The sequence below is a fragment of the Muntiacus reevesi genome, chromosome 3 (genome assembly GCF_963930625.1).
Source record: "Muntiacus reevesi chromosome 3, mMunRee1.1, whole genome shotgun sequence".
NCBI classification, from domain to species: domain Eukaryota; kingdom Metazoa; phylum Chordata; class Mammalia; order Artiodactyla; family Cervidae; genus Muntiacus; species Muntiacus reevesi.
In genome coordinates, this window is record NC_089251.1 from 76,652,983 (window position 1) to 76,679,254 (window position 26,272).

At 37.6% G+C, this 26,272-nt stretch overlaps 1 protein-coding gene across 1 annotated transcript in view; it reads right to left on the reverse strand.

The window, feature by feature from the left end:
- PLEKHH2 (pleckstrin homology, MyTH4 and FERM domain containing H2) overlaps window positions 1-26,272 on the reverse strand; it is a 96,349-nt gene that overhangs the window by 35,290 nt on the left and 34,787 nt on the right. Inside the window, exons 7-17 of the mRNA XM_065929362.1 lie at window positions 25,530-25,712; window positions 23,097-24,058; window positions 19,591-19,666; window positions 18,176-18,270; window positions 17,428-17,572; window positions 14,745-14,881; window positions 14,541-14,651; window positions 14,294-14,380; window positions 12,901-13,059; window positions 6,125-6,205; window positions 1,820-1,999 (exon numbers count right to left, since the gene is read on the reverse strand). Of these exons, the coding sequence (XP_065785434.1) occupies window positions 1,820-1,999; window positions 6,125-6,205; window positions 12,901-13,059; window positions 14,294-14,380; window positions 14,541-14,651; window positions 14,745-14,881; window positions 17,428-17,572; window positions 18,176-18,270; window positions 19,591-19,666; window positions 23,097-24,058; window positions 25,530-25,712 (2,216 nt within the window). The remainder of the gene's footprint in view (window positions 1-1,819; window positions 2,000-6,124; window positions 6,206-12,900; window positions 13,060-14,293; window positions 14,381-14,540; window positions 14,652-14,744; window positions 14,882-17,427; window positions 17,573-18,175; window positions 18,271-19,590; window positions 19,667-23,096; window positions 24,059-25,529; window positions 25,713-26,272) is intronic.

The following is a 26,272-nucleotide window of genomic DNA, read 5'->3' on the forward strand; positions in this document are numbered from 1 at the left end:
TTTATTCACCATACCACTGGAAGCCCTAGCCAGAGCAATAGAGCAAGAAAAAGAAATAAAAGGCATCCAAATTGGAAAGGCAGAAGTAAAATTATCTCTGTTTGCAGATGACATTATCTTACTTGTTGAAAATCCTAAAGACTCCATAAAAACACTGTTAGAACTAATAAATTCAGCAAAGTTGCAGGACACAAAATCAACACACAAAAATTAATTGTGTTCATATAGACTAACAATGAATTATCTAAAAAGGAAATTAAAACAATCCCAAAACAACAGCCAAAATAAAAACAAAAGGAATAAAATAGTTAGAAATAAACTTAACCTAGAAGGCAAAAGCTTCATACAACAAAAACAATAAAATACTAATGAAAGAAACTAAAGTTGACACAAGTAAATGGAAAGATATCCAGTCATGGGCTGGAAGAATTAATATTAAAAATGTCCATGCTACCGAAAGCAACCAATAAAGGTTCAAAGTAATCTCTATCAAAATCCCAATTTTAAAAAACAGAAACAGAAAAAACAACCTTAAAATTCATCTGCAACCACAACAAATCCCAAATAGCCAAATCAATTTTGAGCAAGAAGAACAAAGCTGGGGAGATCATACTTCCTAATTCAAAATATATCACCAAGCTACAATAATCAAAATAGTATGGTGCTGCAATAAGAACAGACAGTAAGTTCATTAATGGGTTTAATGATTGTCCTATTAGGCTAATGGGACAGAATAGAGTCTAGAAATAAACTCATGCATATATGGTCAACAGATTTTTGATAAGGTTGCCAAGAATATAGTGGGCAAAGGATAGTCTCTTCAATTAATGGTACTGGGAAAACTGGGTATCCATATGCAAAACAAAGAAATTGGACCCTGATCTCCCACAACACACAATATCAACTCCAAAAGGAATAAAAACTTAAATATCAGACCTGAAATCACAAAACACCTGGAAGAAAACATTGAGAAAAAACTTCTGGACATAAGACTGGTCTTTCTTATGACACAAAAGCACAGGCAACAAAAGCAAAAATATATAGGCAGAATTATATCAAATTAGTAAACTTCTGCACAGCAAAGGAAATCATCAATAAAATGAAAAGACAATTTACTGAATGGGAGAAAATATCTGCAAATCATTTTTCTTATAAAGGGTTAATATTGAAAATATACAAAAAGCTCATATAACTGAATGGTAAAAAGACAAACAATCCAATTAAAAAATGGGAAGAGGATCATTTGTCCAAAGAAGACATAGAGATGCCCAACAGGTACACGAAAAGGAGTTCAACATCACTAATCATTAGTGATCACTAAGACCTAACATAGCCAAAAATGATAAATAAATATATATTTTTTTAAATACCATGAAATCTAACATCTGTTAAATAAAAAAGGGTGTATATTTTCTGAGTTTTAAATATATTAGAATAAAACTATTTTTAAGAGAATATTACATCTAATAAATGTATATGTGTCTTTGATTGTACTTGCCCTGCTGTGCTATGTCGCTTCAGTTGTGTCCAACTCTGTGTGAACATACGGACTGCAGCCCTCCAGGCTCCCCTGTCCATGGGCTTCTCCAGGCAAGAATACTGGAGTGGGTTGCCATGGCCTCCTCCAGGGAATCTTCCCAATGCAGAGAACGAACCTGTGTCTCTTATGTCTAACCTGCATTGGAAGGAAGGCTCTTTACCACCAGAGCCACTTGGGAAGTCCTTGACTGTACCTACTTATGCTCATTTGAAAATTATTACCAATTCTTAATCATATTAGTCTAACTCATTCTAAATCAACCAGTTAGTCCTTACATACCTTTTCATGCTTGGATCCAATTAGTAGGTAAGTTGGACCTTGCTCTTTGGGATGGATCACAATAGTGTAATGTGTGGATAACAGACTTCGCCCACTGGCTTCATAATCTTCATCTGAATCACAGGATCTGTCAACCTCTTCAACTTTAGCCTCCCAGAGTTTGATCTGACCTAAAGGAAACTAAAGTAAATATTAGTAATTGTAAGGAAGGAACTTTCTGAATCTTTTCCTGCTAAAGTTTTTCATAGTCCTCTTCATTCTTGGCTTTATAAACCATATCTGCTTTTAAATGAATGCCTAGAGGTAACTGGATTATCTACACCGTTACAAAAGTGGGGTAGCCACAGTTAACATGCCAAATGTGATATAAAACAACAATCTGAATACTAGGCATTTAGTTTTTATGGGAAAAGCAAGAAGCCATTTCTGTACAGTGGTTCAAATTATTCAATTTAACCAAAATGATCCACTACCTAGTCAAGCAATTAGGTTATTCAGTCAAAATATTCATTTGACTTTTAACCCTTCAACAAAGTTGATTTGATTAACCTATTGGATTAAAAGGACAAGTGTAGACATAGTCCCAATACTATCGATAAAAAAGTAAAAAAGTCAGACAGCTAGTGTGAAGAAGTATGATTAACTATCACCGTAAATCCCAATAAATGAGAAGTGTTTTGAAGCTATTTTTATATATGAAGAGTGAAAATGTGAAAGTCACTCAGTCATGTCCCACTCTTTGTAACCCCATGGACTATATAGTCCATGTAATTCTCCAGGCAAGAATACTGGAGTGGGTAGCCATTCCCTTCTCCAGGGCATCTTCCCAACCCAGGATTGAAGTGGGGTCTCCCTCATTGCGGATAGATTCTTTACCAGCTGAGCTACCAGGGAAGCCCCCAATACATACATACATATATATATATATATATACACATATATATGTGTATATATATATGTGTACTGTTGTTTAGTCACTAAGTCATGTCCGATTCTTTTGTGATCCCATGGACCCTTCAGGCTCCTCTGTCCATGGGATATCCCAGGCAAGAATACTGGAGTGGGTTGCCATTTCCTTCTCTAGGGATCATTTCCCAACCCAGGGATCAAACCTGTGTTTCCTGCCTTGACATGCAAATTCTTTACCACTGAGCCACCAGGGATATATGTACATGTATATACAAAATAAATCACAAAAAAATGCCACGATTTCTTCCATCTTAATTTAAGGGTAAGAAAAAAATTTTTTAAATAATTTACATTAAATTTTATCTACTCTTTTACTGACAAAAACAATTATTTGCTATGTTTTAAAACTTTTGCTTTAATTAAGTACACTTATTCCAGGAACATATACAGTCTGTTTGAGATTTGTTGCTTTTAAACTATCTCACCTAGATATTTTATCTAAAATGCAATATTATCTGCCTAAAACTTAATAGAAAAAAATTAATTCACTTAATTACATGTGTTCTATTTTATGAGAAAACTTCTTTCCCCATTAAATTCATAACAATTATTTTCTGAGTAGTTACTATGCGCAAAGTACTATTCGGGGTACTGAATGAAGAAAATTTACTTCTGAAAAAAATATAAAATTAACTTATCTATATTTTCAGAAAAAGAAAGGTAGTAAAACAAAAATAATAGGGCAGTAAAGTCACCTTAATAAATAAAAAGCAAGTTTTAAAAAATTGGATAAAGAAAACTAATTCTATTATGATAATACATGACAATACTATCCTAACTGTGTGCTCTAGGCTTGTCTAACCATATGACAATCAAGATTCCATCCACCACAATGTTAAGGATGGTTATTCCTTTTGAGAGTCCCTTGGACTGCAAGGAGATCAAACCAGTCAATCCTAAAGGAAATCAACCCTGAATATTCATTGGAAAGACTGATGCTGAAACAGAAACTCCAATCTTTGGCCACATTATGCAAAGATATAACTCATTGGAAAATACCCTGATACTGGGAAAGATTAAAGGCAAAAGGAGAAGGGGGCGGCAGGGGATGAGATAGTTAGCTAGCATTACCAGCTCAATGGACATGAATTTGATCTAATTTCAAAGGAGAAAGTGGAGGACAGAGGAGTCTGGCGTACTGCAGTCCATGGAGTCACAAAGAGTCAGACATGACTCAATGAATAAACAACAACACTCCTTTCACCAAAGGATCACCATGGCTCCATAAACAGTGAATAGACCTGGAGTTTTAAAATATTTTGACTGAATTTTTTAAAAGACACTGATCGAGATAAAGACAAATTGTTTCTGAAACATGTATAGCACAAAATGAAGTTAGCCTATACTGATTCACAAGCATTCTAGTACTTTTCCACTAATTATCATGGATTTCTGCTCATCTATTTACATTCTTCTAACTTGTTTCTTCTATGATCAATGTTATCCATTTTTATTAAATAATAGAAATTATTATTAGTAGTGGTAGTAAGAACATTTAAATTCTACTGTTGGTAAATTTTAAATTACTTTTCTATTTATAAAACACATACTTATTATAGAAACTTGGTAAAAACTGAAAGGTACCCAAAAAAGGAGAGGCTTCCCTGGTGGCTCAGATGGTAAGTCTGCTTGCAAGGCAGGAGACCCGGGTTCAATCCCTGGGTTGGGAACATCCCCTGGAGAAGGAAAAGGCAACCCACTCCAGTATTCTTGCCTGGAGAATCCCATGGATAGAGGAGCCTGGCAGGCTACAGTTCATGGAGTCTCAAAGAGTAAGACACAACTGAGGGACTGACACTTTCACTTTTCACCCCAAAAAGGAAAAAAAAAAGTCATCCATAATTCTACCACCACTCAACATTTTGGTACAGTTCTTTCTGACTTTTCTGCTATGTGTGTTTTAAAACAGATGTGCTAGATGGAGGATTATAAACTCAGCATCCTAACCTCCCTCTTCTAAAGTCTCCCTGTAATTGCAGAAAAGCAGCTGGGCACTATATGTGTCAGAATCCCTTTTACAGCATAGTTCCAAATTAAAGCCTGCCTGAGAGAATTTGCATGTAACGTGGAAGGTAAGGGTGTCAGAGGAGTAATTGCAGAGACAGCTGCAGTCAGATGCCTGGGCAGCTGGGAGCGTCACAGAGGCTTCGCAGTCAAGTGCTGAGGACCAGCTGCCTCTGTGCTTTGTGTTCAGACCGCTGGTCCTGCCTTCTTGGACCTTCAGTGGTAGCTTCTTCCCCAGCCTCTACCACCCTGACTTTTCTAAAAGTTATGTAAGTCCCTAATTCTACGTCAAAATTGTTGTAAATGGAATACACGGTTTTCCTGATTGATAACTGAGTTGGGGTTATATTGGGATACACAATTTTGTAATGTGCTTATTATTGTATTATTTTAATGAGCATATTCCCACACTGCTTCAGAGATAACACTCTCAAAGATTCATTGTGTTAATTTCCATCCCATGAGCAATACTGAGAATAAGGAAAAGCCTTTTAAATATGGCTAGTCAGGGGACTTTCCTGGCAGCCTAGTGGTTAAGACTGTGCACTCCCAATGCAGACGATGTGGTCAGGGGACTAAGATCTCACATGCTGCATGAAGTGACCAATAAATAAATAAATACAGGTAGCCAGAACCGAGAGTGCAGGCAGCAAAAATAGAACAGAGAAATACTAACTGACCTATGTGGTCAGTGGACCAAGAAGTCTGGTCTCATTAATACAGTAATCACTCACAGGCTGCTATTCTGTGAAGCAGGCATCATTGTTTTATGCAAATACTCTTGATCCAATGATAATTAGGCATACATTTCACCTTTGGAAGACATCATCTTTTTCCTCTGAAAATGAAGGTAACTCGAGTTCTTTGGGGGAGGAGATTAATTAAAAATGAACCAATGGGACATAAATAGGTAGGTGGATGGATAGATAAGTGGTGTCTAGGAATTCAAGGGCCTGGGACAGGACTGAATTCTTTCTTCTCTCCAGCTTCTTTCCTAGCTTGATGCTCCCATCATTCAAACTTATCTATTCTGTCAGGCCTGAAAAATATGAGGAACTGATGGCTGAGAGTGGGGAAGATTTTTCTAGGTCTTAGAAGAAGCATTAATTAAAAGTTGCTAAGGCTTATAATTAAGAATCAAGATCCCTCTGGGCTTGATTACCTTAGTTATAATAAGGTACCTTTATTACCTTAGTAATAAATTTTATGCAAAATTTCAACATCATCAAAAATTCTAAAGTTTGGGCTAGCAATAGAACAGTAAAAGGAAAAACTTGAAGCCATAATCAACAAAAAATTTCTCTAATCAGGATATTAAAAACATATACATACCTTATCTTCTTGACTACGAAAATAATATAATGTTTTTCCTATAAGTTTACACCAGACTCTCTTGGAATAACCATGTTTTACCTGAAATCATATTTTAAAGAATTATAAATGTAGTTCAGAACTCTGACACCTTAAGCTATGGCATATACACTCTATTTGAAGCTATTTGAACAGCTATCCAGTTTGCTCAAGTTATAAGTGACATTTCAACCAGACTATCTGAATGCTATTTGCAATTTACCTGTTATACTAGTATCATGGCATGTTTGCTTCATGCTCACCACTCAACATTTAATGAATGTTTACTAGATGTCAAGTATTACACCTAAGACTAAGGCTTAAAAGATGCCAATTTCACAAGTAAGTATTTTTCACAGTTTCCATATTATATAGATTTCCAACAATCCTGTGACTCTCCAGGTTAACACATGTTAGAAACAAGAAGACTGAAACCTAAGAATTCCAGTGATCTCCAAAATAGAAACGTTTCATTCATTCAAAACACTTGATGCCTTCTCCAGAAGGATAACACACAAAATAATAAAAGCAACATTAAAAGCTACTGTTATATATTAAGTACTTCCTATATGTCAGGAACTATCTTTCGTGGCGGGGATGGAATCTGAATCTGGTTCTTGACTGTGAGTAGTCAGGGACTGGTCCAGGCACTGGGGGAACAGATATGAACAAGACGGTTTCCTTCCTCGAGGAGCTCACTGCCTCACGAGGCAGACGGACAAGCAAACCAGCAGTGTGCTATGTATCTTCATTAGAAATACAAAGTTTGCACTTAGATGTGTGTGTGTAAGACACTTCACACACACGTTCTACATGTTTACACATAAATTTGTCCTGAATATTACAGGTTTTTCACTGTTCAGTGGATTTAGTAAGATCCTCACTATTGGGTTTCACAGGTGGTGCTATGGTAAAGAACCTGCCTGCCAATGCAAGATCCTCTCTCTGAGTTCCTCCCTGCCCCAGTCCTGTCCAGGTTCAGGCACTGAAGATCTCTGTCAGACAGTCCCAGCTATACCCTCAAGTCTAGAAAAACACCAAGAACCCTATTCCTTCCAGTGGATAAGATCTGTAATGGGTTCTGTTGCCCCAGACCTAGAATGTGGTATGCCTGGTTGAGCTTACCCAATACTTCCACTACCTGGGCAGCCCCACCAATTTTTGCCTTGAGGTTTGGCCCTCTCCTTCAATAGTCAGAGTGGACTTCAACCTGGAGAGACCCACCACTGGAAAACCAAGACACTGGCTGGTAAAACCAAAGCCCAACATTCTGTTGTCATGCTTGCCCATGGTGATAAATATGAAGAAGAAAAATAAAGCAGGAAAAGAGAAGGAAGTGCCTGGAGAAGCAGGGGATGTGTTTTACAATTTAAAATACAGGGGTCAGGAAGGCGTCATCAACACTGAAGAGTCAAGCCCTAGAGGAGGGAGGTGAGCAGTCACCCGAGAGAACACTCCGGCAAGGACGCAGCAAGCACCAAGGTCCTGAGATGGCGTGTGTCCATGTGTCCGAGGCTGAGCGAGTAAGGGAGACGTCACGGGGGGGGGGGGGGGGGCGCACGTGGGGCTGGGAAGCACACATATGTTGCGAGGACCTTGTAATGACAACATTTAAACAGAGAAGAATGGATTTTGCAGTGGGCAAGTCACAACAGCAGAAAGGGCCTGGGTTCTGAGGTCAAATGGACCAAGGTTTAAATCCTAGTTCTACCACACACTGGATAGACGATGCCCTCAGGCAACTGACTTGACCTCCCAACTTCTATCCTTAACGTGGGATAACTACACTTCAGCGGGCTGTTGTATGACCAAAGGAGAAAATGTAAATAAAGGATACTAGTAGTTACTCAATAAACACTTCCTTCCTTGCTATGCATAAGGAGAAGTAAAACACATGTTTCATTTAAACCCATAAATGCAGCCAGTCTTTGGGCTTTCCAAAGTATGGTTTAAGCAAACAAATAACTCCACCATCTAACAGTCTGATGGATTTAGAATGTTGCTTAAGGAGAAACAACAACAACAAAAAATGTTTCATTTGGCAAGAAATGCTTCAGTTTAATTGAATTTAGAAACATGTACTTACAGAAAAATATACTGGACGTTTTAAATAGTTTGTGTTATACAGATTACTTTTTTCTTCTTTGAAACAAACTCCAGAAAGAAGTCTCACTAAAATTGAAGCATAATGTATCTGGCTATAAACAGTATACTTCGGAAATGATTTATCTTTAAATAGAGCAATGTGCGCCTTTGAGGAACTACAAATTAATGAGGACTTCTGCCAAGTCACTGTAAAAGCTGTGTTTTAAAAACATAGTCTATCTTTTTAGGTAAATCTGATTATGTTAAGATTTCTCCCAACTCTGACTTATTCTGGGAAAAAAAATATAATAAATTACACTAGAAGAATTCGCACAAAGATTTAAAGACAATTTCAAACTTCAAGGCTTTGGTGAACTAAAAACCTGAAAGAATTTTTTTTTTTTTTTTACTTTGCATCCATAACAAAGGTACTTGTACCAGTTCTCTCTGAAACTTTGATGACAAACAGTGTATTGTATCCTGATTGGCCTTTGTCATCACACAAAACACAAGCTCCCATGGTCTTCTCTCCTCTACTATATTTTCATGCCTGTAATCTTCTCCAACTACAAATCCTGTCACCTGTCTCGCTGACTTCATCATCCAGAGGAAACTCTTTTGATAATAGTAGCTAGCATTTTGGATGTCTTTATGATGTGCCAGGCACTGTTCTAAAGCACTTTACACGTTTAATTTATTTAATCTTCCCAGCACCCTATGAGATTGGCACCAATGTTATTCCCACCTTACAGAAAAGGACACTTAGGCACAGAGATGCTAAGTAACCTATTCACGGTCCCACAAGCGGCAACTTTCAGAGCCAGGATGTGCACTGGTGTGCAGTCTGGCTCCTGAACTCTTTCCCGAGGCTCTATGCTGCACTACCTCCCTACAATCTTAACTCACAGTACCTCTTGTTCTTTTTGTTTCTAAAACCTTTGCTGTCCCTCCATTTTTGCTACTCATCCCCTTGGCCACACCCTGGTCCTTTTTCTTCATTGGGAACGGCTCCACTTCTGAAATTGACATCCTACTTTCTGATCTCAGCCTCCCCGCAGCTCCCCCTCTCCTTACTCATGCCACGCTCTTCTTTGACCTCAGTGCCTCTCCTGACACCATGTTCCCTCCCAGCTCCATTCTCTCTCATGTGCCAGGAAGCAGGGACAGTCCTCCAAATTCAGTACCTCTCTTACTCATCTCCCCATCACCCCTGAACACACCACAGTGCACTTCGTGCATCTGACACTGCAGATCACTCCCTCCCTGTCAAACACTCCACTCCTGGCCTCCATGACGTACTTTGCAGGGTCTCTTCATATATCTCCTTTATGTGTTCTCAAATTTGCGAAACCTAGTGTCCTGTTAATACAGTCCCCTGCTCTTCTCACTATACACATTTTCCTGGATGATTTCTCTCACTGTCATGGAGTCGACTATCACATGCACAATGATAATTCCCCAAATCCTTCTCTCCAACCGAGCCTTCTCCTCTGAAGGAGATTGTGTTGCCACAGCCTGCTGGACTTCTTAATGCAGATGTCTTCACAAGCTGTAAAACTGACAAGTCCCCAAAAAACCTTTTGATCATCCTAAACAGCTCCTCTTTTCTGAGGTCTCTATCATCTGGCACCATCTTTCACCCAGCTATCCTTCTCTTTCCCACTTCCTAGTCGCTGGCCTCAGTCTAACTGAAGATTTTTACCTCCCAACATTATTTAGATTCACCCTCTGGTCTCTCTCCCAATGACCAGTTCAGAGTCTCATCCTCTTCAGGAAAACCACCTCCACTTACTGTTCTTAGACACTCCAGCTTGCTTCCCACAAATTCATCTTCCTCTCAGCAGAGCAATCTGTTAACAACTTGAACACAGCCATGTCCCTATTACAAACCCTGAGGGGTTCCACATCACCTTTAGGACGAAGAACAAAGTCCTTAACAAGGTCAAAATAGTCCTCCGCGATCAGGACCCTCCAACTCTTTCTTCAAAGGACTTGCTCTTTACATAGGTGGCCATGCTTTGAGACACTGCGTCTTTTGTCCATGCTGTCTTCCAGCCCGGAATACCTTCCTTTGCTCATTTCCAAAATTAAATTCTATTTCTCCTTGGAGACTCAGTGCAGGCAAACCTTCTCTGAGAAGTTGTTCCTGATCCCACAGTCTAAATTATTCGGCTTTTCTGTGCACCTTATGATGCATGTCAATAATAGTGCTTTATGTATTAGTATATCATTATAAATATTCTTATGTTCTTTTCTTTCCCACTAGATATGAGCCTCTCTGGGGGATGGGGCAGCAGTCTAATCATCTAAATATCTCAGCTGTTTGCTTGACATGGGATAACTGTTCAATACACGTATTTTAAAATAAGTGAATTTCTATATAGGAAATGTTCTTCCAAAGCATTTTAAGTTGCAAGACTGACTATCCAGAATCAAATTAGTCAAGTTCTTAATATCTGCCTACATATTTTTGTACTTAATAATAACAGTGTGACAACTTGAAAAAGTCTCCTCCCCTGCAAAGTATTCAAACACTGCTCTGCTGTATCTGGGATTGTAGCCTGAATGTGAGCTCAGAACAAGTCACTCGGAAAGAGTTTTTCTCATATAAGGCTTTGCAGGTGAAAATATGGGGGTGGACAACCCTTCACAAATGGTAGGAAGGAAATCTAATAAGCATCCTGTCTATAAATCCTAGTGGTTTAGTCATCTGATAATCACATCAACTTGCACTCATTTAAAATGCAGTTGTAAAATGGGAAGCAGGGAACAGTAGAAATGTAATAGGAGTGAAAATTGACAAGGCATGCCAATAATTAAAAATAAGCAAAAAAACCAAAAATACTGATTGTGAAAGAAATTATAAACCCTTAGCCATGAGATTATATTAAAGCCTAAGGAGTTGATATACACCGTCCTTGAAACAGTAGACAATTAGTTACTATGAACTGGAATAAGAATGTGATTTAGAGTAGCACTGGGTTCATTGGAAAACATATATTAGCAGAATACCAGGGAGTTCTCAAGCCCATGAGTAAGAGAAAAAACATTTTCATGGTGATAGAATGATCCGGAAAAACACATAGTGCATCTCTTTGTTGAATGTATTTGTTAATTTTTTCTCTTACTTTTAGAATAGTTGGTCGGTCTTTGTAAATATTACTGAAGAGCACCCACCCATATTCCCACATTAATATTAAGTATAAATTACAGGGTGGCATAGCTCACCATAGTTAAATTTCTCTTCTCTTACATAAATAAAGCACATGAGTAATGCATGATGATGCAAAGATTACTTTTGTGTGCAGTATTTTATGTGTAAATATTTTATTGTATTGTTAAAAAATTTAAAATAATATTTGTCTTAGCATAAATCAATATTTACTCATTCTAAAAAAGTTAGAAAATAATTCACCTATGTATGTTTGAGGTTGACAGACTTGTAAAATCTTTTAAAAAAGAAAGCCAGACTTTATACTATAAAGTTAGAAAACAGAACTAAGCAAAAATGAAGTAAAAACCACACAGAGATATCCAGTATACCTTAGTATATTTCCTAGTCAGACATTTTTCTACAAATATGCTTACCAAAAGTGGGATAACTATGTAATACTCTACACTTATTTTATCACCTAACAACACATCATAATCTATTTCTAAAACATTAAACATTCTTTGCACATTTAAAATGACTGCACAGTAAAGCATTACCTGATTATATAAATATTTAAAACTATCCCCTACTCCATATCTAAGATGATCTCAGTTTTTCTGTATTATAAACCATGGAGTGCAAGTAATATTTCTGCAGCAATGGAAATGTTCTATATCTTGAGAGAGTGACAGTAAATATCTACCAAAACTGATTCAATCCTGTACTTAAAATCTGCATTTCAATGAATGTTAATTATTATCTCTCTTTTTTTCTAAATCAGAAAGAGGATGCTGTAATGGACATCTTCATACTTAAATGTTTTGCAAATTAAGATAATTTCCTAAGCATAAATTTCTTAGACTGAAACTGCTGGATCAAAGTCTAAATATTTATCTTCTTAAAACATTTAATATTTATTCATTTATTTGTTCATTCAAAATATTTACTGAGTAAAACACTTTGGCCAAGACATTGCCAAACTGCCTTCTAAAGTAAACTCAGTAGCAAACTTCTTAATTTGTGTCAATACTGTATTTCATACTTTTTAAAAAGGTCCTCCCTTGATCAGATTTTTTAAAATATTCATTACTTCTTGCTTTTCAAGAAAATTATTAATGATAGTAGAACGTTTTCTTATATGTTTATTGATCATTTGTGCTTCTATCTCTACCTCTCTCACTGTGTCCTTTGTTCTTTCCCCTCACTGATATTTACCCTTTGCTTACTGATTAAAAAAACTTGTACTTAAGTTTCAAATACATTTTCAAAGCTTCTCATTGGTCTTTTAAAAATTTGCTTAGAGAAGTCCTGATAGTAAGAACATTTACATTTTTATGCAGGATAGTCAAATTTGTCATGTTTCATCTTTATGGTTTTTGTCTTTGGTATCATACTTAAAACACTCTTTCCCACCGCAAAACAACATAAATAATATATATTCTGTGATGCCCACTCTTCGTCACTGCGGGGCTAACTCTCTCGCTGCCTGGGACGCTGCTATTGTATATGGAGTTCCCACCTTGGTGAGCAATCCCTTCACCGTCGGTTTGCCCTCAGGTTGCAGGAAAAGGGGGCTGGCAGCTTGTACTCGAAGAACGTTTTGTAACACTTTAATCCATTCCTCCAATATATTGGGGGAATCTGCAGTCAGATAGTATGTGTGTTTTTCAGTGGTCAACTAGAACGGGATGAGAAAGAGATAGAAAAGGAAACTAGAGATTTTAGAATAATTATCATTTCCTTGTCCATTTTTCAAATATCACTACCTAATATGGAAACAAATAAGCTGCAACTTGAATCCTAGGTTCCAGATAAACAATTCTATAAATCATGCAGCATATTTTAACCACTTTGTGAGAAAGACAATTAACTTTTTGTGGAAATAGTTTTTTCACTTCCATTTACTTTAAAACTCTTCATAGTATTATGCTTTGGGGTCATGATTTTTTAATCTTGTTTTCTCACTAGATTTTCCTTTTCTCCCTTAAATGTGCTATGGATTCCTAGTTGTTGAAATGAGGAGCAGAATAGTTACAGTTTCAGAAGCCTACAAATGATTCTTTTTTTAAATAGATGTTTATATTTTTTAATTGGAGGAAAACTGCTTCAATGTTGTGCTGGTTTCTGCCGTACAACAATGCAAATCAGCCTTAAATATACTGATTCTCCTTTCTACATTTTGGGGCAGTCCTCAGGTACTAGCCACTGAAAACAATGAAAATGTACTTTTCTAATAAAATGTTGTATTTCACCCTTCAAAAAAGGAAGATAAGAAAATAACAATTATGGAAGGCATTTCAGAAATAAATCATCTGAATTTTAAGTCACCTATCCAAACTATTTCAATAGCTTGTTTTGTTTTGTTTTTTAAACTTGGCAAAGGTTTCCCAGTAAGACTGGCATTATGTGTGTGTGAAATGGTCAGCAGCCCCCTCTGTGGTGTGACTTTGTGGGAACTAGGACAGCCCCTCTGCTCCCTAATATCCTTCCCACTTAGGTGTAAGAGCATCTGAAGTTCACAGAACTGACATTTTCTGGTTCTCTATTAAATTGTGAACACTTCTGAATTCAATAGTACATTAAAATATGGGTATCTTATTGGGAATTCATTTATCAAATAACCCTCCTCTAAAATAGCTTGACAGGTTGAGAATTAAGAATGGCTGGGAGGGTTAGGAGTGGGGAACAAACAGTGTAAGGGATCAAGGGCAAAGAAAATACAGTGGAGATTTACTTAACATAAACTCAGGTTATAACATAGTTTTAACTAAGAAATCCCAGGGTTTTACCCATTTTAGGGGCATCAAACTGATCACCAAATGGAATAAAAAAATACTGAATACCCAGTCTTCATTCTATTAGCTTATAAAATTGAGAACTGAGTTTTACATGATATAAAAAAAAAAAAATACCTGAACTGTTTGCTTGTTATCTCCTCTTAAAATGCTGCAGGACGCACTAAGTTCAATATGGCCCTGTGGTTTTCTGATTACATCGCTCTGTATGAAGGGAAGAAAACCAATGCAAAGTGATTACCTGTAATAGTCATAATAAGAAATGATTTGTCTCATTAACTGAATTACATGGAAGAAAATCTGTCAGGAGTCTGATTTATAGATTGAGGAATTCAGTGCTAAATAACAAGCAATTTCCACTCACCGGAGATTTGTAGTAAAGTAATTCACCACCTTTAAGAACAAACCATCTCCGCTTCCAAGTCTTGACTTTACCACTCATTTTTAATAAGTAGCCAGATTTTTCCAGTGGTTCCTAATTAAAGAGATTTAAAAAAATATTTAGGTTCCCTTTGGAGACTCTAACAGATTCATTAATTAAAAAAAACCAAAAACCCTAAGTGTTTACATTTTTCCCATTATCACTGGAAGATGAGCAAGTTTTCAGGAGCTTCTGCTCTGGCTGTGAGTACTCCAAGTCTGTGGAGTAAGCATCTGGGGGAATAGCATAATCGCTTTCAGAGGCCACAGAAGAGAGAGACACACCTAGATGAAAAGAAATAAATCAAGTCAATATTTAGCAATTGGATGGTCCAAATGCTGGTTGTCAGTTTTCCTAAGAAATACATCCATATCGCAAATCATCACCCTTCCTAGACTAGATGTATTCCATGCCTTTGACCATGAAGTACCTTTAAGGCAGAAAACAGAGCTAAAGGGTTAAGGACAATCATGCAGATCTCCGAGGAAGTCAAAGAAACAAAAATAATATTTGGGGATGATTGTAAGTATAGCTATTTTCACATATATAAAATGTATGTGATAGTCTAATAATGTATTTTATTAATAATTAAAAATACATGTATTTACATATTGACATGTAGGCAAGACACTGAGTTGGGAAGATCCCCTGGAGGAGGAAATGGCAACCCACTCCAGTATTCTTGCCTGAAAAATCCCATGGACAGAGGCGCCTGGCAGGCTACAGTCCACAGGGTTGCAAAGAGTCAGACATGACTGAAGCACCTGAGCACAGAGAGCACATGCACACGTAGGCAAACAAGTGTTGAACCTTAATTTATCAAGATCTGTACGATCACACTTTAATACACTTAATTTTTGTGATCATTTTAAAGTAACATCACATTAAAAGAACATAGGAGTTCAATACTACTAGTGCATAGATTTTGAAAATCTTGCATAAAAGAGAAGCAATAAAAAAGATATAAACTGACTATTTCATTTGCCAGCAGCTATAATGCAAAATTCAAAGGAACATTTTTCGCAATAATTCACTTGCCATTTTGGAAAACAACTTGCAAGTTGCAAGTCACATTGGAGAGCCACTACAACTGGAGATTTTGAAAATATTAAATAAAATCTAGAACTTAAGTCATTATTCATTATAGTATCTGGCAATTTTTTAAGTATCTACTAACATTTAAGGGCCATGTTAGGAGAATTTCACTATATTATTCTAATTTATTTGACTGAGTCAAGTAATGGATGTGATAATAGTAGTATCTTTATTTTTCAAAGAATAACAGAAATTCCAATCTACCAAAGAACTCAGAGATCATTCAGGTTCAGACCCTCATTCTCTACGGAGACTAAGGTCCACAGATTAAAGGATTTGTCCAAAGTCAAATAGCCAGGCAGAGGCAATGTTGGAATGCAAATCTCAGGCTCTTAGCCTCAAGATGCTAGGGACAGAGCAGAGAACAAAACAAATTTCTGTCCTCGTGGAACACAGATTCTAGCTGGGGGAGAAAGACAAAAAACAGAGAGCAAATGCTATGGAAAAATACACCATAGAGCCAACTAAAGGAAATAAAAAGTGCTAGGGAGTTGGAGAAGAGTAAAGGACTTCACTGGAATAGTGTGGTCAGGGCAGCGCTCACTGAGAAGGCAGTGTCTGAGCCCAGCAATGAAGGAGAAAAGGAACCAGCCATGATGACATCTGCGGGAAGAATACCAAGTACAGCAAATACTCAGTGCTCAGGTCCTGCAACAAAAGCATACCTGGCATGTTCCAGGAATAGCAAAAGGGTCTGGGTGGCCAGAGCTGAGTAAGAGAGGAGAAAGGAGGAGATGAGGTCAAAGACATCAAAGAATCATGTAATACCTTAGAGTCAGTATAAGGAGTCCTTGCACTGTTTTGCACAAAAGTGTGATATAACCTGATTCCAGCTCTCAAGGGGGCAAGGTAGTAGCAAAGAGACCAACGGAAGCCAAAATATTAAACCTATGAGAGCTGAACAGGTCCTGTTGAAGCTGAGGGGCTTGGGAGTACATAGGGGTTCCATGGAACAGTTTCAAAACCAACATAGCTTTTGTGAAATACAGATATCATTTAATATGACTGACTCTCTCTAGAACCTGTATCTATGCCGAACATTTCTTCAAAATTCACAAAAATTGTAGACCTGCCCAAAGTAAGTTTTCTTAATATCAGATTAACCACCACATTTTTAGGTGTATTCTCTGCCATTTAGCAGTGTAATGAATTTAGCTGAAATAAGTCCATCCATCCTATAAATTACTCAAAATCAAAAAGTAACTGTAAAAGAGAAATCTCATTTAACCTAAGTATTTCACTTTATTCCTATAACTAAGTGATCTCTCTTTTACAGATAAGCTTTAAAAAAATAGATTATCTTGTCTGCAATCACAAAGAAAATTCAGAAGAGGATTAGGACTAAAATATGTGTCTTAGTCCTCGGTGAATATTCTTTCACTATGAGCTTCCTGGTGGTGCTAGTGGCAAAAAAAACAAAAAAAAAAACCTACCTGCCAGTGCAAGAGATGTAAGAGACGCAGGTTCCATCCCTGGGTCAGGAAGATCCCATGGAGGAGGGCATGGCAACCTACTCCAGTATTCTTGCCTGGAGAATCCCATGAACAGAGGAGCTTGGCAGGCTACAGTCCATAGGGTCATAAACAGTCGGACACGACTGAAGTGACTTAGCACGTGTGAGTGGAAAGCAGTACTTTGGAGATTTTTTTTTTAAAGTCCTATTGTAGAGATAAAATTCCCACTAAATATCCTGAACTATTTGGAGCTGTCTTGTGTGTGTGCAACCATCCCTTACCTCGCTTCAAGGCTCTGGGGCTGCCTGGCCCACTCCGACTGCGGGAGTCTGACTCCGAGGTCCGGGAGCTGGATCTTGAACTGTCTTCTTCTTCTGACCCAGAGGAGTCATCCAGGAACGGGCTGCTGCTTATCTGGGTCGCCTTCTAAAGAAAACAAAATAGCGTCCCTATGTGTCCATCTCCAAAGTTATCTCTCTCTTTAGGTACAGAATTTTACCAGACGTTATGGAATAAGGTTTTTTTTTTTAAGGAATAGAAGAAAGCATCTTGCTATTATCAAAGTCACACTTGTTAAATTTCAAATTCCAATCAGAAAGGCATTTGTAAATGATAAAAGATTTCTAAGACTGTTCATATCTGATACTTTTTTTCTGATGATACTTAATCAGGCACTTCACACAAGGGAGGGGAACCCTGGCAGTGATTTGAAGAGCTTTCTAAATTAGTTGCTTTCTTTACACCATTAACACAATTTCCTTTAAACAATTAACAGTTATGGATGGGGCAGAGGCTCACATGCAGCATAACAAAAATGGAGCATATCAGACCTCTATTACGCTGATTAAAATAAATATCTTCTCGAGATTTTTTCCATTTCTTCTCTTTTAATAATGTGCTAGTGTGAACTTCTAAAACTCCTTATAAAGGGAGTTTATATAAAATGTTAAGATTGGAATTTGGAGCTTGAATAAACAGTTTTTTTGACCCACCATGAAGAGACCCACGTGTTTAACAATAATGAGTTACCCCCTTCAGTGTCGTATACACTGGGGTTGTCACGTTCTTGTATATCAGAGACGTATAAAGTCCTGATGCGGTGTAGGAAAGCATTGCAACAGAATCTGAAACAGAAAACAAAATGATTTTTTAAAAAAATAGATCTAACTAGCACTTAGGTCTATTTCTTATGAATGTGAATTAACAAAATTTCTAATTAAAGAGACACTGGATGAACACACGATATTTATTGTGCAGCCTACTTTAAGAACGATGGCATCTACAGTTTAAATTATACACTCTCTTACATGGTTCATTACATACCCAAGTGTGCTAGCTCCCCAACTAGCCGATAACCTCTTTGAAAGTGAGGATCTTAGCTTTTGTTTCTTTGGTATCTCCATTCAGCTCAGGTTGGGCGGAAATGAGTACAAATACCTATTGACTGATCAGTGAGCAGTACCCTGTGAAAATACTCTCTGATTATCCAGAGCCCTATTGGCGACCTGGCATTAAAATATCATCACTTTTAATCCTTTAGCAGGTGAACCTCAAACTGAAAGGTTAGAATATATTTCCTGAATGGCAAAAACCAATGATAAGATAGCTGAAAAGGAATAGAACATTAATGGTTACCTTTAAGATACAGATTACAGATAGGAAAGGAAGGGGCCAGTAGAAGGAACTACAGAAACATGTCTCTTTTTATTTCAGACAGTTCTTTGTGGTTTGGTTTTATTTTTCATAATGAGCATGTATTTTTTTCTATAATAAATTTCTGAAGAAAGAAAGAAAGGAGGAATGTGTTTTAAACTCTGGAAGAAGAAGACATAGAGATCAATATTTTTACAATTTAAACAGCTGAAATTGCAGTGTCCAGGATTTAGCTTCTTTGGGGTAAAATCATGAGATACTTGCTACATGAGAGTTGACCATCAATGTGCCCCTATACTAACATGAATTTCAATTTTAAAATATAAATCAGCAACTTCAGAAAGCATTTTCTGAAAGTTGGCAAAGCTGTGTTTATTCAAATGACTTTAGACATTTAGGAAATTCTTGGCTAGTGAAATGGCAATACAAAATCACTTATTCTTTAAAAAAATATTTTTATTATAGTAAAAAACACATAAGATAATATTTATCATCTTAACCACCTTTGAGTTCAGTTAGTGTTAAGCATATTCACACTGTTGTCAATCAGATCTCCAAAACATTTGTATCTTGAAAATCTGAAACTCTATACCCATTAAGCAACTGCTCCCCTTTCCCAACTCTTCGTAACCCCTAGGAACCACAACTCTGCTTTCTGATTCTATGAATTTGACTACTTTGGATACCTCATGTGAGTGGACTCATACAGTGCTTGTCTTTTGTGACTGCTTATTTCAATTAGCACAAAGTGCTCAAGGTTCATTCATGATGCAGCATGCAAAAGCACTTACTTTTATGAACATTCTCCATATTGAAGGCCTCAGACATTCGAATGCCTGATTTGGCTACAGCATAAATTCTGCTTTCCTAATGTAAAAGAGAGATTTAAGCTGGATATTTGAAGCAAAGAAGCAATTACTTTCAATACATATGTTTTTCATTTGTTCTTCATTTAACAGTCACCAGAGTACAGCATTATTATAAAACTGTCACCAGTGCCAACTAAAATATGCCACTGTGAACAGCACTGCAGAATTTTTTTCCATCCATTAGTCACTCCGTTATCTTTGTTCCCAAATTTTTGCTTAGTATTTTAAATTATTTTGAAAAGACAAGTAAAAAGTAAAAGAAAGCTTGTTCACAACCACTGACTATTCATAAATACCACCGTTAATATGCCATCATTTCAGAACATGGTCCAAGAAAAAGAAAACCTTGAATGGCTGTAACATAAAGCCGGAAACCATCTCTTATCTTTCACTACACACAAATATCATCGTTAACAATCTACCATTCTAGAATATGGTTAAAGAAAAAGAGGAAGCCAAAACTTGAAGTCAGAAAGCACATACAAAGTAGCATTAAGTGCTATCACCTTCATATTTCAATGAAGTTGAAGAAACACCTGAAGTCAAATAATAAGTGAATTTGAGAACTGCAATAGAATTTATACAATCTTGTTCCAAAAGTAGGTTGTTATTTTGTTTTCTCTTCTGTGAGATTTCTCAAATGGGTACTGGAAGGCTATTGGCCCTGTCCCTATGAGAAAAGGGACTCCAGGTTGTTCCTCACACATAGATCACCATGTCCTGAACTTTGTAACACACCTAACCTGCACAATTGTCTGGGTCAGGACACAGCAGGCAACTCAGGCAGTCCTCTTTAGGACTATGCCAGTCAGGGGCTTTGAAGCAATGTGTATGAAAACTCTAATCATCTGAGACACTTTAGATTGAAGAGTTATTGATGGAATGAATCAGAGGCAGCTTCTCTGACAGCGTGATGGTGAGACACACACAGAGACAAATAGCAGAGTGGGGAGAACAAAAAGACACATGAAAATAAGATCGTAAGTGAGAAGCCATGAGAGAGGCAAAGGTGATAGTCAGCAGTCGTGAGAGAAGCAGACAGTCACTGCAGACAGAACAGGGCAAGCTGAGCCATGGGACCAGGGACAATGGGTGTCACCTGTCTCTAAGGTGCGGACCATCAGAGGTGCCGCTGAATCATCACATGACCTGCTAGAGTGAGTGCTGTACTTTTGAATGATATTCCAGTTCAATAAGGATGGGCTATGCCCTAAAACTGCCTTAAAAAAAAACCCTAAAAGCCCTTAAAATAAACTTTCATAAATTGAGGTGATTAGAATATACCTCTTTAACGTGAAACTTGAAAATACCCAACAAACAGAAATAAAACCTCAAACTTAGCCAATGTGCTGGAAGGCTTCTGCAAGGCAATACTACTTTTTCAGGACTGGATAGCTTCAGAAGATAAAGTGAAGAGAGAAAGGCAAAAAAGCAGTAAAAATGGTTTGCCAAGTAAAATGAACGTGAAAGCCTAGCCTAAATCGCCAACATAATCTCAACATAACAAAAGCAGCAAAATTTCAACTCCTAACTGCCTAAAGGGTAACATAACTGGAATTCCAGAGATTCACGTGCCAATAATGTCCATTTTTTATGTTATCCAGAATTCAGTAATAAACTGCAGGTGGTTTCAAGTGGACTTTGCAATGAAATGTTCTTTTTAAAAGTCAATAAAAAGGAATACATCTCAAGGTCTGAATTTATAGCTGGAAAACATAATTGCCTTATTTGCTTAAAACTGCATTGGTCACTAAATAAAAAATAATAACAGAGCATGACTCTGAAAACCTCAAAATCCTGCAAACCAGATGATTCTCTTGAGGCTAAAGGTTAAACTATGTCCGTATGTGAAGGAAAACTTCAATCTAAAAAACAGATAATTTCACTTTGTTTCAAACATAGGAGGAATTTTTAAAAATTATTTTCATGAATTTATCTGGGGGGCTGTGCTGGGTCTTCATGTGGCACATGGGCTCTCTACTTGCACCTCATAGACTTAGTTGCCTGGAGCATGTGGGATCTCAGCTCCCCAATCAAGGATTGAACTCCCATCCTTTGCATTGGAAGGTGGACTCCTAAACACTGGATCATCAGGGAGGTCTCAGGAAGAATTTTCTTAATCTAGTGATTCCCAAGAAAGTGAAAGTGTTAGTCACTTCAGTCGTGTCTGACTCTTTGTGACCCCATGAATCGTAGCCCACCAGGCTTCTCTGACCATGGGATTCCCCAGGCAAGAATACTGGAGTGGAGTGCCCTTTCCTTCTCCAGGAGATCTTCCTGACCCAGTGATCGAACCCAAGTCTCCTGTATTGTAGGATGATTCTTTACTGTCTGAGCCATCAGGAAACCCAAGAATCACACAATTAATAGGTTAATTATTATATTAACGGTCAATGTTTAAATGGAAGAAATTTCAAACTATTCTAGATACAGGAAGATGCTTTTGGTTAAAGCAATGGATTGATAAGCTCATGACGAGTAAAATTAAATTTCTCTTAAAGTCAATCAAGTAAATAATTAAGTTCAAAACTTGATGACCAGTAGGTATCCTGGTCCAGAATTTACCCACCATTAGAGAGAACCCTTTTTCCTCACCCTGATATTTCCACATGGTATGCATGTGTGCCACGTCGTTTCAGCTGTGTCCGACTCTCTACAACCCTATGGGCTGTAGCCCGCCAGGCTCTCCCACCCATGGAATTTTCCAGGCAAGAATAGTGGAGTGGGTTGCCATGCCCTCCTCCAGGGGATCTTCCCAACCTAGGGATCAAACCCACATCTCTTACATCTTCTGCATGGGCAGGTGGGTTCTTTACCACTAAATCCACCTGAGAAGCCCCCTTCCATGTGGAAGGCACTCCAAAAATTGACCACTCCTGATCTCTAGCCTCTCTAAGCCTCTAAGCCTCACTTCCGCCTCTCTAAGAAAAAAGAGTGGCTTAATGTGACAGGAATGCCTAGAAGGAGAAACTGGACATGCAGAAACCAGCATCTTCCCCTTTCCTTTCTCTTGAGAAGTAGCTGTTGCACAAAAACAACCATTTGTTCTTTCTCTAGACCATAAGCGTTAGAGAAGCTGGGCCTCACTGGAGGGAGTCTGTGGCAGCTGGTCCAACACTACCTGCGCCTGGGTGGCAAAATCCAGCAATTTCCTAGGTGTGGTATTGGCTCCTGTGCCCACTAATTCTCTAAAATCTGTTTTATCAGTAATAAAGGTAACATCTGGATCTCCCATTTGTCTTACCCTTGTGTCTTATTTCTCAACTGATTCAGGGGAAAAGAGAAGGGAAAACTGAATTCTAAAAACTGGGAATGGTCAGAACAAAGCTGGACTGGAAAAGAACCAGGAAAAGAAGTAAAGCAAAATCAGAAAATGAGTGTTGAGAAAAAACAAATGTGTGTGCACTGCACACAGCAACATAATTTACCCAAGAGGGAAACCGGTGCAGAGGTGGAGTTGGAGGTTTGCCACAGGCTGCCTTCTTTGCTGAGTCACAGGCTTCCTGGTCCTCTGAACATGGGGATTCCAAGCAGTCATAGGAAAATAATCCATCATCACAATTAGTGTCCATGGTCTCTAAAATTTCTGTATTTTCGCCATCAACTAGATCAAGATCTGTTTCCTGAGGTCTCAGTGGGCGTATCATGCTTATAGCGTTTCTGTTTGTGCCAAACATCCTGTCGGAACTTAACTGTGGCTGGCTTAGGTGCCTTTTGGCTAGTGCGATGCTTAAGCTGAAAATATTAGGAATCCTTAATTTGGGGGGTGGCAGAGTTGAGGAAGGTCCTAGTTCTGTGCCTTTTCCAAGGAGTGGGTTAGGATGCTTTGGACTCAAAGCTGGGGTCAGAATAGGGCTTGGGGTGTTGGCTTCACTCGAGGAAGACGAATAATCCAACCTCTGAGACTGAAATTTTTTATTGAGTTCGTCTGAGGAACTATCACGCTCCTTTTTCCTTGATCCGGAATTTCCCTTTCCAAGAGGACAATTCTGAGCCTTCCACTGTGCCTCCTGTTGCCAAGAATACAGCTTCTTGTGTTCTGGTCTCTTTATGCCAAAGGTCTCTTCTTCAAATATTGAACTGCTGTCGTCAGAGGCTGTGAGATACGTCTCACTGCCCATCCTGCTACTTTGGACCCCCTCCTCTGATGTGTGGCTGGAAAGCGTAGACGTGTACCTGGACTTGGATCTTCCTTTGCTCCCATCTTCCTCATCGGAACTCCAGTCACTCCCGGGAGCCCCAGAGTTCTGGGATGCGCCACCATCCATCACAAAGCTCGTCCTTGTTTTACGAGTCTGCTCTGACATGCAGGGGCCTTGATGCAGTGTTCTCTGACCTCGGTTGTTTTCTTGAATTTGGTTATCAGCAGATTTTTCTGGAATTTCCATCTCTAGAAAAGTATACAGTATATTGGCACGCTGTCTTTAATCATACAATCTTTCTGTATATTTAGCTTTATATATCTACACTGTACAGACTGGAATTTTCATTTGAATCAAGTTGATTTACATTACGCTTTCAATGTCTTTTTTAAACCCAAGTTTGAAAACTGTAAGCTTCCTATAGACTACAATGCCCTTACACTCAACAGAAGAGTATCAAAATGAAATTGCTCTTTACAAAGAAACATGGAGGAAAAAACTGACAATAGACCAAGGAGCGATAATACAAGAAGCAAAATGAAAAACAGGGCCACACTGACTATCAAAGATAGCAGCCACTAGAAAAATGAACACCATTAATTCTATTTGAGAAGCAAAAAAAAAAAAAAATGACAACCCTATTTCTACTAAATTTCAAAATTATCATAAGTAAATTAAAACATAATAAATATAAAGCTATTGTTTAAAAAACCTTTATTCCCAAGCTTCAATACATGAAATATGCAAAACCGTAAAGAAAACATACACAGAGAAAAGCTTTACTCACTCTACTTTTGGTTTAATCATAACTACAAAATGTATCTTTGTAATAAAAATAACAGTCTTTAAAAATGTCTTTAGACATGGCTTATTTTTGTTAATAACATAACTAATAGAATGAACCACTGACTTCATAAACAATGAACTTAAAATGTAGTCTGAAGAGTACAAAAGAAAAACTTTGAAAACGTGAAAACACAGACAGGACCTTCGTAATTAAGGCTATACAGGCTCCGAAAATTGGTATCAGGCAGTTTGTTAAATCTGCAGAAGAGCAAGAGCTACAGTCCAGGCAACCCCAGCTGAACTGAGCTGTACTGAACTGAAAGTGAGAAAGTTAGAAAGTGAGGAAAAAATGAAAATGATTTCTCAAAAAAAAAAAAAAAAAAATCCACGTAACGGCATAGAAGCAAGTACCAAAGGAACCCTCTGAACGGAAAAAACATTATGTAGTTTTCAGAAGTTCATAACCAAGCATAGAGACAGCTCTTAGGGCTATAATTTTTCTCCTTCGGAGGAAGGAAGCAGGAGCTGAAAATAGAAAAGATGCAAGTTCAAGTCTCTCTAAAATATTTGGGAAAAGTCACACTGGTGTTGACAAAGCCAGAAACCAAACAAAGCAAAATTTAGAAGGGCTTTAAGACTAAAAGAAGGGTACAAATCTTCACACAGGTCCAGTGTTTGAACATGTGGCAAATACTTTCTTCTTTGAGGCAATAAAGGGAAATCAAAGCAGTTAACTAAATTTTCACCTGGTTTTCTTTTTCTTTATGAGTTTGCTGCATCGTATTTAATTTCATATTGAATATTAGATAATTTTTTATATTTTAAATAAATAATGAAGAGGAAGGTCACACTCCTAATCTGAAACTTGCATTACTCTTAACAAATGATTTTTCCTTTTTAAAAAAATATTAAATTCCTCTAGTCCATAAATACCTTCTATGTCTTTTCCTTCCGTGAACTCAGGTTCTTTAGATGATATCTTGCTCGTTTCCTCAGATTTTACAACTTGAGGAGGACTCCTTGCTCGGGACAAAAAGCACCCAAAGGTCAGACTGCTCAGACGCTGGCCTTCTGAGAGCTTTGGTGTGGAAACAAATGACTTCTTTCCTTGAACTTCTACAAGACCATTAATCGAAATCAAGATCTGAATTTTTCATAACACTTTGTTAAACAGAGAACCAAAGCATAAATAAAAACATGGACAAATCACTCCTTAGACCAGAAGAAAGACTAAAGTTCATCTTTATTTCTGTATAATAACTTGGAACCCTCAATGTCGAGCACCACACACCAATGTTTAATATCTGCTTATATATTTTGATGGTACAAAATATTTTTTAACTGCAAAGAGAAAACTTTCTAATCCTTTTAAAAGTAGTTAGCTCTCAAACAAGCTACAAACAAACAAAAATCCAGATATAAATATAAACAACTAGAGAGTTACAGCTTCTTGCAGTGTCAAGTACTAGTAAATACCAGTGAAGTATGTACTGGTAAATTTGATTGTTGGGTAATGCTACTAATAGTAAGAAAGTGGGAACGAGGTCTTGGTTGTCAAGACAACCCAGGAAAATTTAGAAGATCACTGGGGCAAAAATCACATGTTCACTGGAGTAACTTTTGCTTGTCATAGTTTTCAGTGTGGTTCTCATAAGAGAGCAAATAAAGGGACTTAG